The sequence below is a fragment of the Amblyomma americanum genome, chromosome 10 (genome assembly GCF_052857255.1).
Source record: "Amblyomma americanum isolate KBUSLIRL-KWMA chromosome 10, ASM5285725v1, whole genome shotgun sequence".
NCBI lineage: Eukaryota > Metazoa > Arthropoda > Arachnida > Ixodida > Ixodidae > Amblyomma > Amblyomma americanum.
The window spans coordinates 62,915,779-62,929,744 of NC_135506.1; the positions used below are offsets into that span (position 1 = coordinate 62,915,779).

Here is a 13,966-nt window from a genome sequence, read left to right on the forward strand (position 1 = left end):
AGATAAATTCCTTATTGTTCAAGAAAAAACTTTTATGAACGAGTCTGAACTTATTTGTCGTCCTATGTAAAAGAAAAGAAATGACAAATTTTAGTTTCATAGAACCTAACGGGCTCCTGGTGACATCTGGCGGAAAATTTGACGATTAAAGTTACCATTTAAAGACTCCGCTGTACTGCGAGACTGTGCATGAAGCCCAGTCCAGCGAAACTCAGTCGATGACAGAGACCACGATAAATGTAAACATTGTGGACAGAGAGGCACACTAGACCGCATCATATGGGAATGACCCTTTTTACCTGGGGCTATGGCCAACATCCTAGACGTATAAGCTTGGCAGTCCCTCCTTCAAAGTGCAAACCCCTGAAGACCAAAAAGAAGCCATCCGCCTGGCGGCTGAGGCGGCGAAGAATCAATGTATTCTCGCGTGCTTTTAGTTGCGGAGTCCCGGCCCCCTGCTCGGGCCTGCGTACCTGAGCAGGGGAGTAGGGGAACCTCCTATATTGGTGGACACAAAGCTTTCAATCAATCAATCAATCAATCAATCAATCAATCAATCAATCAATCAATCAATCAATCAATCAATCAATCAATCAATCAATCAATCAATCAATCAATCAATCAATCGGTGAAAGCAACCAAATGGAACAAACACCTGTGCCCTCTTCCTCGCAGGCGCTACGTGCTGGAAATCACCGACGGAATCAACGACCTGGGCGGTGTCAAGTGGGACCTGGCGCTGTGTCTCCTGCTCAGCTGGATCATCGTGGTTGCGTGCCTCGTGAAGGGCATCAAGACCTCGGGCAAGGTGGTCTACTTCGCCGCCACCTTCCCCTACGTCATCCTCATCACGCTCATGATAACTGGCCTGTGCCAGCCGGGCGCCATCAACGGCGTCCTCTACTTCATCACGCCTTCCTTCGAACGGCTGCTGGACATCAAAGTGTGGCAGGCCGCAGCGGGACAGATGTTCTTCTCGCTCAGCCTGTCAATGGGTGGACTCATCATGTACAGCAGCTACAACAAGTTCTCCAACAACGTCTTCAGGTAAGGTGCTAGCGTCCATTGATGTGGACTAGCTGCGCAGCATTCAAGCAGTGGTTTCTGCTTGAGAAAAGACAGAGGTTTTGATACAAGTTTTTCGTGTTAGTTTCACAGCAATAACTGCACGGGAAACTTAATCGGGAGTGAATGGCACCGGTGTCTCGTCTGTCATAACTTGAAACTCCCATGTTCACCGGTTGCTCAGAGAGACATGAAACAGAGTGTACAGCAACATACCTTTATAAAACTGAAACTGGCCAAGCACAGTCCCCACTTTTACACGGCTTATAATATGAACGAAGAATAGACGTTATGATCAATCAGTTTACTAAGAGAACTTATTATTATTCTTCCTGCATGAAGACTTAAGTTTATGATACAGTTTTAAAGGTGCAATTTGCTGTCTCAATCGTATTTCATTCATGAAGTTTATCACTAATGTGAAAGGCATCTTCCATGGCCAACTCTGGTCATATATGTGGGAATTTATTAATCGGCTTCTCCTTACGTCTAGCAAATTATGTTGTAATGGACGGGTTGAACGGTGTTGTGTTGCACGTATATAGGTAGATATTAAGAGAAGCGGCGATATTACATGCTCTTTTCCGTTCCCACTAATTTTCACTGAGGACGCACTGGTGCAACCAAGAACAATGTTATACAATTGGTTATACGGCATAGCAGCAATATAATGAAAATTTCGAAGAACACTGGATGAATTTTCGGACGACTTCTGCCGGAACGTTGGTTTGTCTTTAGCGCAGTGCAAGTCAAGATGGCAATGTTTATGGTGATGATTAAAAATAATTTTAAAAAGGTTTTAAGCCAAGAGAGTTTTCGTGCCGTTTCGTGCACAAACTTATTGACAAGTACTGCCTTGTTAACCAGCCCAAACAAGCCCTTGGAAAGTTCTTGAGATCCAGTAGCGGATCTGAAGCCCACTAGCAGTCTTAAATTCGTTGTTGCGTTTGACAGTCTTTTACACTGTAAAAATGCTGCACTACCTTTTCCTACCCTGTCAGGCATTTCGGCTGCAGCCTTAATTTCGCGCGGAAGGGACTGCTTCGTCAGCGCATTATTGCAGCCCACAGCCTCCTTCTTCCTGAGGAATTAAAAAATTGCGCGCCTGGTGGCACTGGCACTAAGCTCGTGCTTTTTCATTGTGAGGATATGGTAAAAGGAGCGAGGGGGATAAAGATATCTTCTCGATAATGGCTTTAATTGCTTACAGACTGCCAATCTGACGAAATCTGTTCTGAGACCTAGCTCTGAGTCTGTCAGCGCAGTGATGGCGGATTACACAACATAACAACACGACACACGCGACACGACACGATACGATACGACACGACACAACCAAACAAAACACAACGTAAGCAAACTTCGATCAGGAGGATATATTATTGAGAGGATTCCTTTTTTTGCGATTGTCTCCTCTTAAAGATGTTCATGCAGCGCCCAACGAACGATGTTTGCAATGAATGTTGACGATCCGGATATTTTTCTATTATTGAATTATTTGTATATTGATTTATGGTTTTGTTTAGGGAGTTTAACATCTCAAAGTGACTCAAGCTATGAGGGTCGCCATAGTGAACGGCTCCGGAAATATGGATCACCTGGGGTTCTTTAACGTGCAATGACATCGCTCCTCTTACTTTTGCCTCACAGTCAACATGAGCACTTACCGACTAGCCTGAGCTATACCGCTGTGTACGGCTCGCAGTCGAATAAATTTGCAAATGGTGACTTCATGGTGCAGGGACGCCATGATCGTGAGTGTACTGGACACGTTCACGAGTATCATATCGGGAATGGTCATCTTCTCCGTACTCGGAGCCATGGCTCACGACCTGGGGAACATCGACGTGAAGGATGTCGCCCAAGGCGGTGCGTACACACTTCTTAACAGCCTACTGATCAAAGCGCCTACTCGAATTCATGTTTTTTTTCTTGCTGCAGTTCTGCTACTTGTGTCTTGTTTGTTTCCGAAGTCCTCCCCTCTCCTTTTCCTTTCACATTTTTCAATGGCTAACAAGCGAAATAAGTTTCTGTTGAGCACCACAATTGTTTCTCGTTTTTCCTAATGTACTGTTTCTTAAAACATTTTCTGCGCAATTTTCGGGAACGTGTTTCTCTTTTTGTTTAAGCTGAGAGCGTTCACTGTTATTTGGTCAGCTTTGCCGCTCTTCTCAATACTGCCCGCAAGAGACAGCAAGAGCACTAAAATCTAAAAGATAAAAAACAAGTTGTTCATTAGAATGCATTACAAATAAATAGGGCAATATAAAAAAGAGCAAAAAATCGGCGGGCATTTGCGAAAATCGCAACTCTCTGTTATCAGCAGCTGCCTCTCCTGGTTGAAATACTGATGGGATATTTCCGTTATGAATCTACCGTCTCGTTCGTTGTGTGATCTCGGCAGAATTCCGATGACGTTTTTCTTGCGAAATAAACAGACATACTAGTATTACCGACTAGATTCAGCGTTTACTACTTAATATTAAGCATTCAACGTTATATATTGACCATTGAGAATGAACCATGCGTAATGGTGCTTTAAGTGATACCGTTACCAATCCCCCCGTGAGCACCACTGACAGCTCTTGTTAGAAAGAAACGTCCACTAAGGGTGGCAAACTGATTGGCCCCCTTCGAAATCGCAGGCCCAGGACTGGCGTTCGTCGCCTATCCCGAGGCACTGACGCGGCTGCCTGTGCCGCAGCTGTGGTCTGTGCTGTTCTTCCTCATGCTCTTCATCTTGGGTCTCGATTCGGAGGTGAGTAGAAGAGAAGAAACACCGCGTGTTGTTTATCTGCGGTCCTACGTGGAAACTCTGCGTATAACTGGACTCAGGACTGAGTGCCAGGTTGTCAACTATTCATGTGTGTGCCCTGTGTACCCTGCAAGTAATGGCCAATGGACACGTGGAAAAGTGATCATCTCCCTTTGCTCTCTCCCCTTCCTATCTCTCCCTCTGTTCCCCTTCCCACGTGTAGTGTGGCATACCGGGCGCTGCCTAGTTAACCTCCCTGCATTTCCATTTTTCTTTTTCTATATCTCTCTGCTTATAACTGAAGTGATTACTTTGTTTATATGTAAGCAAGTTTCGCTGTATCCATGTCATTAGAAGTTCGCGTGTAACTATCGCAAGCAAAACCAAGGTGGTGTTAGCTGGTTATTATCGCATAACTACTGAGAACTGCACCTACAAGAAAGGCGGTAACAAAGACATCGAAACGCAACGTTAATACACCATATTGGTGCTGGTGTTACAACGTCTGTGTCCATTTCCAACGCCTTTTAAGCGCACTTTCCGATCATTATTCGACCTTCTCACGGCTGTGTTTATATCATGTGGCAAGGACCTTTAGTGCTTAAAGCTATCACAACACCTTGATGTGGCAACTTTTTTCTTGTATATAGGTTTTAATTCAATAAAATATTACCAGAATGGATGAGCAATCGTTGACACCGAATACACGTTTCCACGCAGTTTGCCATCTTGGAGACCTTCGTGACCAGCATCTGCGATCAAGCACCTTTCCTGCGAAAGCACAAGTGGGCCTTCACCATCGTTATGGGAATCGTCTGCTTCTTGTTAGGCCTGCCCATGGTTACAAGGGTGAGCTACCTGACTAATTCTCTTGAAGATGGCGAAATTTCCTCCTGTATGACATTATCTTCAGAGGCGCTATGTATCTTGTACATTTTGTCGCCCATGGAAATAGTGCCAGCCTGGCGTGGTAATTTGACTAGAAGCATTCAGCAGATTTGTCTCTGCAACGAAATATTAATGACCCTTAGAGAGTTCGCGTCACATCCAAGTCTACCTGGAGCCATTCACTTACGGTCAGCCCCACACCAGTATGTTGGCCATGGAGCGTAACGCAGCTCCTTAGCACGGCATTAAAGTTAGAATCGTGCTGGTACTTCTTTGGAAAGTACGAAACCATATTTTAAATAATTTAGATTGCGTCTTGGCGGAACATTAGTGCTTTGAATGACGATATCTGAATATTTTATTTCCCAGGGTGGCCAGTACATTTTCGAGATCGTGGACAGATTTGGAGGCAGCACGACGCTGGTATTCATCGGTCTTGTTGAAGTCATCTCTCTCGTGTACATCTACGGTGAGCTGCGAAGTCCGTTCATTACTGCATACAACATTCTGAGCTTGCATATGTCACATCTCCTGTGGACACTTGTGCAGCGATAGATACATTACGGTAGCATTTCGAGCCTTCGGCGAGGCGGCACCGTGGTGGTGGCGGTGCCGCCACCCTGTGGCCGCGCCGCCACGCTGTCACGTGGTTAGTCACGTGGTGCGGAGCAGCTGCCGGCGGCGCGGCACCGTGCCTGATCACGTGGTTCGTCACGTGGTTGGTCACACGACCAAGTTCCACTCGGCCAGTTGTAGCTATCGCGCCACTCCAGGTTTAACGAAAGCTAAACCACCGCCATTTTTTTTCTGCGACTGCATCTGAGAAAAGTAGACTTGTAGATTCATCTCTTATTGCATTGACTGACGCGCAAGTGGGATTTCCAGCGGGAACTCCTTCATTGGTCTTCGTTGGTTAGTAGAAAGAATATAGCAAGATGGGCGAGTTGGGCCAGTTGCAAATTCACGCTTCCCTTTTGACAAGAAAGAGTGCCTGGCTCTTTAAGCAAAATGCGACCGTGAGCTGCACTTTAAAGACTACGCCTAGGAACTTAGAGGGATGCTTTACTAAGTTCAGACCACTCGCACCAAAAACGAAGCTTTTATAATCAGAAAGGACCGAAAAATTCACAGGGACACATAATTACATTAGATTTTGGTAATGCATTAGCATTAGAAGCTATTGATGCCTTTACCAGATGTGACGTCACTTCTTTGCAGCCGATAGAAATTTCTCATTTTGCTGACGTCATTTCCCTCCGGCCAATTGGCGAATTTTTTGACTGGCATCACATTTTAGCCCTATGGGGATTCTAATGATGTCGAATTAAAATGAAATACTTGTGTCGCACCTGCCGATTTGGAATGTAAACTGCGTACGTCGACAGCAAATTTAATCTCGGTTCTCAGAGGCCATCGTCCATCGCCATTCACTTCATAGCGGTGGCAACCAGTCCTTCTCGGGGTGGACATGACGAGTCTGAAGGAAGGGGTGGCAAATTTTTAATTCAATCCTCACAGCCATGAATTTTTTTCTTGCCGGACAAACGTTAACATGCCAAGAAAGAACCAAATATATAATTTCTACAAAACAATAATTGGGCGTAGTTGTTCGCGGTGTCCTTTGAAAGTGACCGACTGCTTATAATGTGTTCACTGTGAAACTAAAGCGAAACAATGTGCTCGCTGTGTCTGTATTGGTATTCCCAGGGCATCGTAGAGTACTGTGGAATAATTCATTCTTGACAGCCTTCTAGTGGTGGGGGCCAGAGACAGTACACTTCTTGTTCCTGGGGGAATCAGTGTCTATGGGTTGAATAATCAAAATAATGGCTTGTGCACCTATTCGGTTCAGTTATGCGAGGTGGCTTCAAGATTTGGCCGCTGCGATGAGCGGCACACATGCAAATGTTTTGCTTGGAAGTCAACACTGAAATCGAATCTCATCGTACTTTTCCGTTCAAGACCTTGCCTTTTTTACGTGTGTGCTTGGTTCGTTGCATAGTCCGAAATGTTCGTAAAAGAGACCGCAGTGACTTCAATATTGCAGTCAGCCAGAATATCACGTGTGGTGCAATATAGGCCAGCTTTGGGATTTACATACTGAACAATAGTTGCAGGTGCTACCGCAGCAAAACACCGACAATCAACAACAGCCTGGAAATGGCCGCATGTCACAATTATTGTTCCAAAATGCTACGGTGTTGTTTCGCGTAGCAAACAAAAATGAGAAAAGCGATGTAATGTCCTGGTAAAGGAAAAACAAAGGAAAATAAAAATTCGCAACACCTCTTTGGAATTCTGATGGGCGCGTTGAAGGGCTAACTCAGTTGTGCATTTTAAATGCTGACTACACCTGTGTTAATATATATTTTAAAATTATATATATATATATATATATATATATATATATATATATATATATATATATATATATATATATATATATATATATATATATATATATATATATATATATAAAAGGTAGCCTCGCAGCGTGCATTCCTGCAGCTAGATAATCCACTCAATTTTCCGCTTAGGTGGTATACTTGTTCTAAACTTAACTCTGGTGCAATAACTCTCTTCGTTTGCACGAAGGAGTGTACCTTCGTTTCGATCAAACAGCGATTCTCAAGGCAAGCTAGCTTTGCCGCACTGCAAGAAAGCTGCGGGCAAAGCCGATGTTTTACTTAGTCGCGTGTTTTGCAGTGTAGCAGCCTCCTGAGCTGTAGCGTCGTCGTTTGAATAGCATTTTTTAAAATATGAACTAGAGGAATAGATTTGGTTGGCGCCGATTAACCAGCACCATCGATATCGCTGTTTGTGCAGGATATTCGAGGTTCTCGGATGACGTCTTCTTCATGTTGGACCGACGTCTCGGATGGTACTGGAAGGTCACGTGGACCGTCACCTCTCCTCTTGTGCTGCTCGTAAGTGGACGACGTGAAAAACATGCAAAGAACGTGAAAAATGTTGCCGGTGGAACTTCTATTGGTTTGATGAACTTGGCCGCTCGAGGAACACTGGCACGTCCGTGGCACATGTGTGACATTGAAATGAATGCGTAACTACATGGTGCTGAAAACAGCCGAAACTCAAGATTGGCTGATGCAACGCCAATGAAGTGGTCTTCAAAACGGATATGATAAAACCTATACCATAATTACTTGGCTGTCACGCGCCGCGGTGCCTCAATGTTGTCGTCTTTCGGCTGCTGAACCCTACGCCGCGAGATCATATCTCGGCCGCGGCACCTGCGTTTCGATTGTGGCGAAATGCAGAAACGCCCGTGTGCTCCGCTATGTAAGTTGGCGTTAAGAACCCCGGGTGGCCGTAGTCGAACCGGAGCCCTCCACTATGGCCTACCTCTCTTTCTTTCCGAAGCTCCAGTACGGTAAATCTCACATACCGATTAGTTCTAGTGACCGCTTGCTGACAGACACGTAAAACCTTGCGCAGTTGTAAAAAATTATTTGCGTTATTAATTAATTAATTCAAATAATGAGCGATAGGAGCTGTTGTGCTTCTGCGAATAATTATTTCACAGTTTAAATTTTTGGCAGCTATGATTTCGCTAGTCCATGTGGCGCGGTTATGATGGGTGCACTAGTGCCGCAGGAACATGAAATTCAGGGTCTCAGTGTGTTTAATAGGCGTGTTCTATTCGGTGAGCACGTACTTGAAAATGTCGCTGTCTTTCGAAGGTGGCTTTGAGCTCTCGCACCCGCACCTCGGGGATCGCACGCGCCCTATGTTTCGTTTGGAGCCGCCGCTTCGGCCGCGAACTCTCAAGCGGACACGATTTCTCTTGCTTCAGTTGCTCCATGTTGAGCTTACGAGCCCTGTCCGTGCATTTACGCCCCGCCTCCAATGGCAGAGCTTCTTTCACAAAGTTCACCCGCAAGTGTCAACCCCGCTGCAGTGAGGGAAACGTCAGCGCTTCGCGGAAGTAGATTTTCTTAAGCCTTCGGAGGGTGGAACGAGTTTACGCGCGCAAGTTCTGGCGCGTCCTTGCAACAGTTGCCTTGTCACCAGGACGCTGCAATGCAGCCCGATGCGCGGTCGATGTTCTGACTGAAGTAGCTCATATCTCACTGGTAATTAAAGACGAGGGTTTTTATGCACGCATTGTCATGACAGGATGTGTGGTGTACCACGCCGTCGGTGCAGAAGCGCCCTTTACAAAGCTGGATAGGTTAGGTGTGGAGCTAATTTGCCGCCAGTAAAATTACAAGGGAGTTCTCTGACGTCGTAATATGCTGTAGCTGAAAGATTTCCGGCTTGTTCAGGTGGCCAAAAAGGATGCTCTAGGATACAGCACGTATCATGCTTAAAAGGAACGCGAGAAATGGCTAAGCTGGCTCTTAATACGCATAAAAGTAGGTTTTGTAGCGAAGCCAACATGGCCAGAGAGCTGAAGAAGAGGACTCTGAAGTAGCGCTTATGCACATACTGCATAATTTAACATTACGCATGCCTTCATCAGAGAGCCAGACTGCGAACTCGCGAATCTGAAGTGAAGCTAAACACTGCCACCTACACCAGAAAGCTGGGGGCGTAGTGTGCAGGTGCGCGCTTTGATACGAGCACTGGTGTACGGCGACCTGGCTATGAAAGGGTTCACAAACCCTCTTGCGTGAAAACTTGTGTTTGTTGAAACCTCTGGCCATTTCCAACCCCGCTAAAGGCCGTCCTGAGAGGATAAAAATCACGAAGTCCTCACGAGTGGCTTTTGGAGGCGATCAATGTAAGCCTTGCATACATCCCCTTCGGTACATCCCCGTTCTCTCGAAGCACGAAACAAAGTAGAAGACCATAGAAAAAATTCAAAAAGAAATCGCAAAATATTTTCGTGCAAGAAGTTCGAACTAAGGAAACAGCATTTCTCCCAGTTTCACGCTGAAAATGTGCCTTTTCAACTCGGAATATTTGCTGAAGACGACACGTTTGTAAAGCCTCATTATTTAATGGGTTCTTAAATGATAGGCACATAGTTTCCACGAGACGCAAGATGTGAAAAACGTATGTTTGTAGTTTTTTTAAAAAAGAAAGACTGACTTGCGTAACCGTTGATTTAACGCATCATGGCTTTACGCTCTTGTCCTCCATTGAACCCAACGTAACTTGCCATCTACCCTGTACCCCTTTCTTTTGCACGCAGGTGATCTTCATCTTCTCGATGGTGGACCAGAACGAGCCTGTCAAGTACGGCGACTACGAGTATCCGTCGTGGGCCATCGGCATCGGCTGGACCATCACGCTGTTCGTGATGCTGCAGATACCCTTCTGGGCCATCGTGGCCGTCCACAGGGAGCGCGGGAACACCCTGTGGGAGGTAGGAACCTGCGAAAAAAGGACTCACGCGGGACCGTTGATGGGGTCAGATGGGCGTTTGGTTTTTATCGAGAAAGTAGGAAACAAGAAAGAGAGAAAACAGCTCCGCAGCTTCTTCGCATTGCAAGGACACTTGATGCGAGAGCACTGGAGTACCCCTACCTATCGAAATTATCATCCAATATCGGCGCTGGTCTTGCATTTAGCGTTGTTTTTTTCAACGGTCGGGACCTGTCGCGGGAGTTATGATGTGCAGTGACGTGTTTCCTTGTTGCTGTTTCCCTCATGTGTGCACTTGAATATACCACCTCCCCCAACTCTGGTTTTGTTCTACCTCCCATTGTCATACTCTCCTGCTTTGCGCATGCCATGGAGGTCACGTGATCGCGGGCGCGCTGATTAAGATGTGGCCGTCGCGAAACAAGGGAGGCTTGCCACATACAGCTAGCGCTCTTGTATAACAGCTGCAGCTGTTGTAAGGAGCCTTCCCCGGCAAATGCCGACGGTGTATGCGAAGACCGCCAACATTCGGTCACGTGATCAGTGCCGGCCTTGTGATCATACGCAGTTGTAATCGCTGTGGTAGCAAAAGTTTCCACAAAGTCTGTTGGTCTTTTTGAATTGACTGTAGGCCTTAGGCTTCAGCAGAGGATAGCCAGCAGCAAAGGCGATAGCTCTCGCTGAGTTTTAGCGCGTTACGTAGCGGGGCGTAGAAAGTGGGCAATTATTTAGGCCCGATAAGGTTGGTGAGTCATAGCTGGTCCACCGTTTACAGTGATTTGTAGGTCAGCCACTGGAAAGTTTCTTAACACGAAAAAATTATTCGCATGTGAGACAGAAACTTTGGCACCAATGAAAATGCTTTGAGCTTTAATTGAGGACAACTCTGGGAGATACGCAAAGGAGAGTGACGGGGGTGTCATTAAAAGAGCGGAATTCACCAGTGTGGACTTGGGAGCAAACGCGAGTTTAAGATACTCTAGGTGAAACGCACAAAACGAAGTGGACATTGACATGTAATACGGCGAAAAGATAACCGATCAACCTGAGGTTAAAGGAGTGGATTCAAAGGGGCTGCACAGAGTAGGTAAGGTGGGCAGATAAAATTTGGAAATTCTAGGGAATTACATGGCCACAGCAGGTGAGGGACAATGGGAGAGGCTTTTGTACTGTAACATTGTACTTTTTGGCGCCTAAAAAGTACAATGTTCAAGTACCAACTTGCCCAAAAAGAAGTCCTCTTTTGTACTGTAATAGACGTGAGTGGTCGTTGTTGATGATAACAAAATATTTTTTCACCAGGAAAAAGTGGACTTGCACATACTGCTAGAAGTTTGATCTGACCGGTTATGGCGTCTGCTAGTAAGTTGGATGCTTCCGGGGAATTGTACTGCAGAAATAGCGTTCATAGCTCTACGCACTAAAACACTGCAATATTTTTTCCCTCCGTGAAAGTCAGTGCACCTTTGGCAATTGGGGTGCCATTTGTTGTTTTTCGAGCCTGGACTAGGAACATAGATATGCCGTTTGAGTAAACACACTGCAATGTCGTCGTCTTGTTTCTCGGCGCAGAAAATGCGGCATGCGTGTCGTCCCTCCAAGCACTGGGGCCCCTCCGACCCCGCACTCAAGGACCAGTGGAAGGCGGCCACACACCGCCACGCGCACCCCGACGTCAAGGTGGAGCTCAAGAAGTTCTCCCAGGCGGACACCTGCTACAGCGTCAACGGCGCAGCGGGTGTCGAGAACAAGGCCTACGTTGCCACGGAACGGGACACTCGTTGACCGCCCAGATGCAGGGACTCTGCCGTGGTGTCTGCCGCGTTACAGTGCCGTGGTGTGTGAGTGCGTGTGCGCGCGTGTGGTCTGCTGAGAGGTGACGAACTTTTCGTGACCGACCCGACGACAGTCAGCCGACCACAACAACCTAACCATCTCGTCGCCGTTTTCGTCGCTGCCATAGTACATGCCTCACACTTTATTTTACTCCGCTTATGGAGCTTCACATCTCAGTATCGTAGGCGAATATGCGAAATGATGCCGTCTTGCCAGCACTGGTTGCTGGTGTCGGTGACTGATGGAAATCAGGGCAAAAAAGGTTTAGCAGTACTGCGAAACAAGGTGAATGGAGGAAGGCGCCTCATTTTTGTTTTTTACTATCACGATCCTTACCTTCGCTCTTTTTATGGTGATTAAATTCTGTACAGAGGTGGCTAAAAAGCTAGCCTAAATGAAACAAGCAATGAATAGGCCTGAGAGCTTTATATGCTGCCATACAACCTGTGGTGTCCAACATGAGGGCATTTCGAAGGATGTCTCTGGAATTCTGTGCCTTGCTGTAACTTCAGCTTCACCAGATGCTCTGCTTCATCCGACAGCCATAACTCGCTAGGCATAAGTGCCTTCTCAGTAATGTGTAGGTTTCTAAAGCCACGTAAAACTTCCTCATAGTGCCTGCCATTAGAGCTCGTCCCAATGTTGCCTTGCTACTCATCTCTCCAGGACGTGCATATAACGTCTCGCAGTGCCGGAGGAAATTCCGACGTCTTGCATGCTTTTACTGTAATAGAGTTCAAATTGATCTTTCACACGTCGTTGGTCGAGCGGCAGCCATACTAGCAAGAACTATCCATTCCATTATTTGGCGTTCATTAAAGCTCTTGCGCGGAAACTATTTGCTTAAGTGCAAGAGATGAACCTCGAGGAATTCAGTCACAAAAGCTGGATTTGGCCACGCGTCGTGACCTAAGGAAAGTCTTAGCTGAAGAGCTGCCACATCATTGAAATTGCAGGATGGAATGTCACGTGTCTGTTGTAGCGGCAACAAACCCAGGGAGGCCCCTGCAATGCAAAAATTTGGGAACCATTTGCTGAGAATGTCTTTTCTTCAAGATGACCATGACCTTGGTGTCTCCTTTCCGGAGTATTGTACCAAAGTTCAACCGTGAATCACACTAAGAGGCTCAGGAATTGACACATATCTTAAGGCGTATTAGCTTGTTCAACGTAGGACGAGGTGAAAGGATGCTGAATTTTTTTTTGTCATTTGCTTTTAAACGGAATGAATTTTAAAACTACGGTACTAATTGTAACTGCAAGCCATCTCTGGGCACCAGGAATGCATGACATAACAATCGAAGACTTCAGTTATTGCAGAACCGCTATGGTGACACGCTCGAAAATTATATATAGGTGTCCGTAGATCGCATAATTTAAAGAGAACTTGTCTTAAATAGGATCAACGAATTCGTTGCTTGCAAAGGTCAGAAGCGAATGACATTAATGGCAGGATGAAGCAAGACTGAAAGCACCCCATAATGACTAAGGCTACAGTTGGCCATTCTTTCTTTGCACATTGGTTTATAATGTTCATTAATGGAGCTGGCAAGAGATTAACGTTAGCGTAGCACTCAGAACAACAGGCGTTTATGGTAGCACGTTTGGACAACACTGAAATTAATTGCGGATCAAAGAAGACGAATGGTTGTTGCAGGCATTTAACTGTATGTCTGTCACAGAAACCGACGTAACGTCATGTAATGATGCCTGTAGCCAGAGCTCTGTTGACGCTTTCAATTGCCAGAAGTACGTGATATTTTTACGTGAGCGCTGCCAATATGAAAACAAGGGCTTCTGGCGCATGGGCGTTCGCGGTGACGTGGTTTCTAGCTGATTGACCGGATAGCAATGCCGACGAGAACCTTGTAGGTGCCGTTTATAACCCGTTCACATGTTCTAAGTGCTAAAGAAGATTGCCCGCACTTTAGGTGGACATCACAGCAAGTTGCTTATTCTGTACAACATAGTATTTTATAGTATTCTGTACAATAAAGTTTTTATTTTAGCTAGGGGATAAACAACGTCAGATCTTTTTATTGGCAGCAAAAATTTCAAGGCCCATTCGGGTGGCAGAGGGTTTTGTGGTAA

General features: G+C 45.9%; 1 protein-coding gene across 2 annotated transcripts in view; it reads left to right on the forward strand.

Moving 5' to 3' along the window:
* The window catches only part of LOC144107539 (sodium- and chloride-dependent glycine transporter 2-like), a 107,412-nt gene extending 94,191 nt beyond the window's left edge, over positions 1-13,221 (forward strand). For both annotated transcript variants that reach the window (XM_077640595.1, XM_077640594.1), the window contains exons 6-13: positions 676-1,047; positions 2,807-2,934; positions 3,711-3,823; positions 4,541-4,669; positions 5,078-5,177; positions 7,535-7,635; positions 9,867-10,040; positions 11,612-13,221. In XM_077640595.1, coding sequence (XP_077496721.1) covers positions 676-1,047; positions 2,807-2,934; positions 3,711-3,823; positions 4,541-4,669; positions 5,078-5,177; positions 7,535-7,635; positions 9,867-10,040; positions 11,612-11,824 — 1,330 coding nt within the window. In that variant the 3' untranslated portion in view covers positions 11,825-13,221. The remainder of the gene's footprint in view (positions 1-675; positions 1,048-2,806; positions 2,935-3,710; positions 3,824-4,540; positions 4,670-5,077; positions 5,178-7,534; positions 7,636-9,866; positions 10,041-11,611) is intronic.
* Positions 13,222-13,966: the final 745 nt, after the last annotated feature.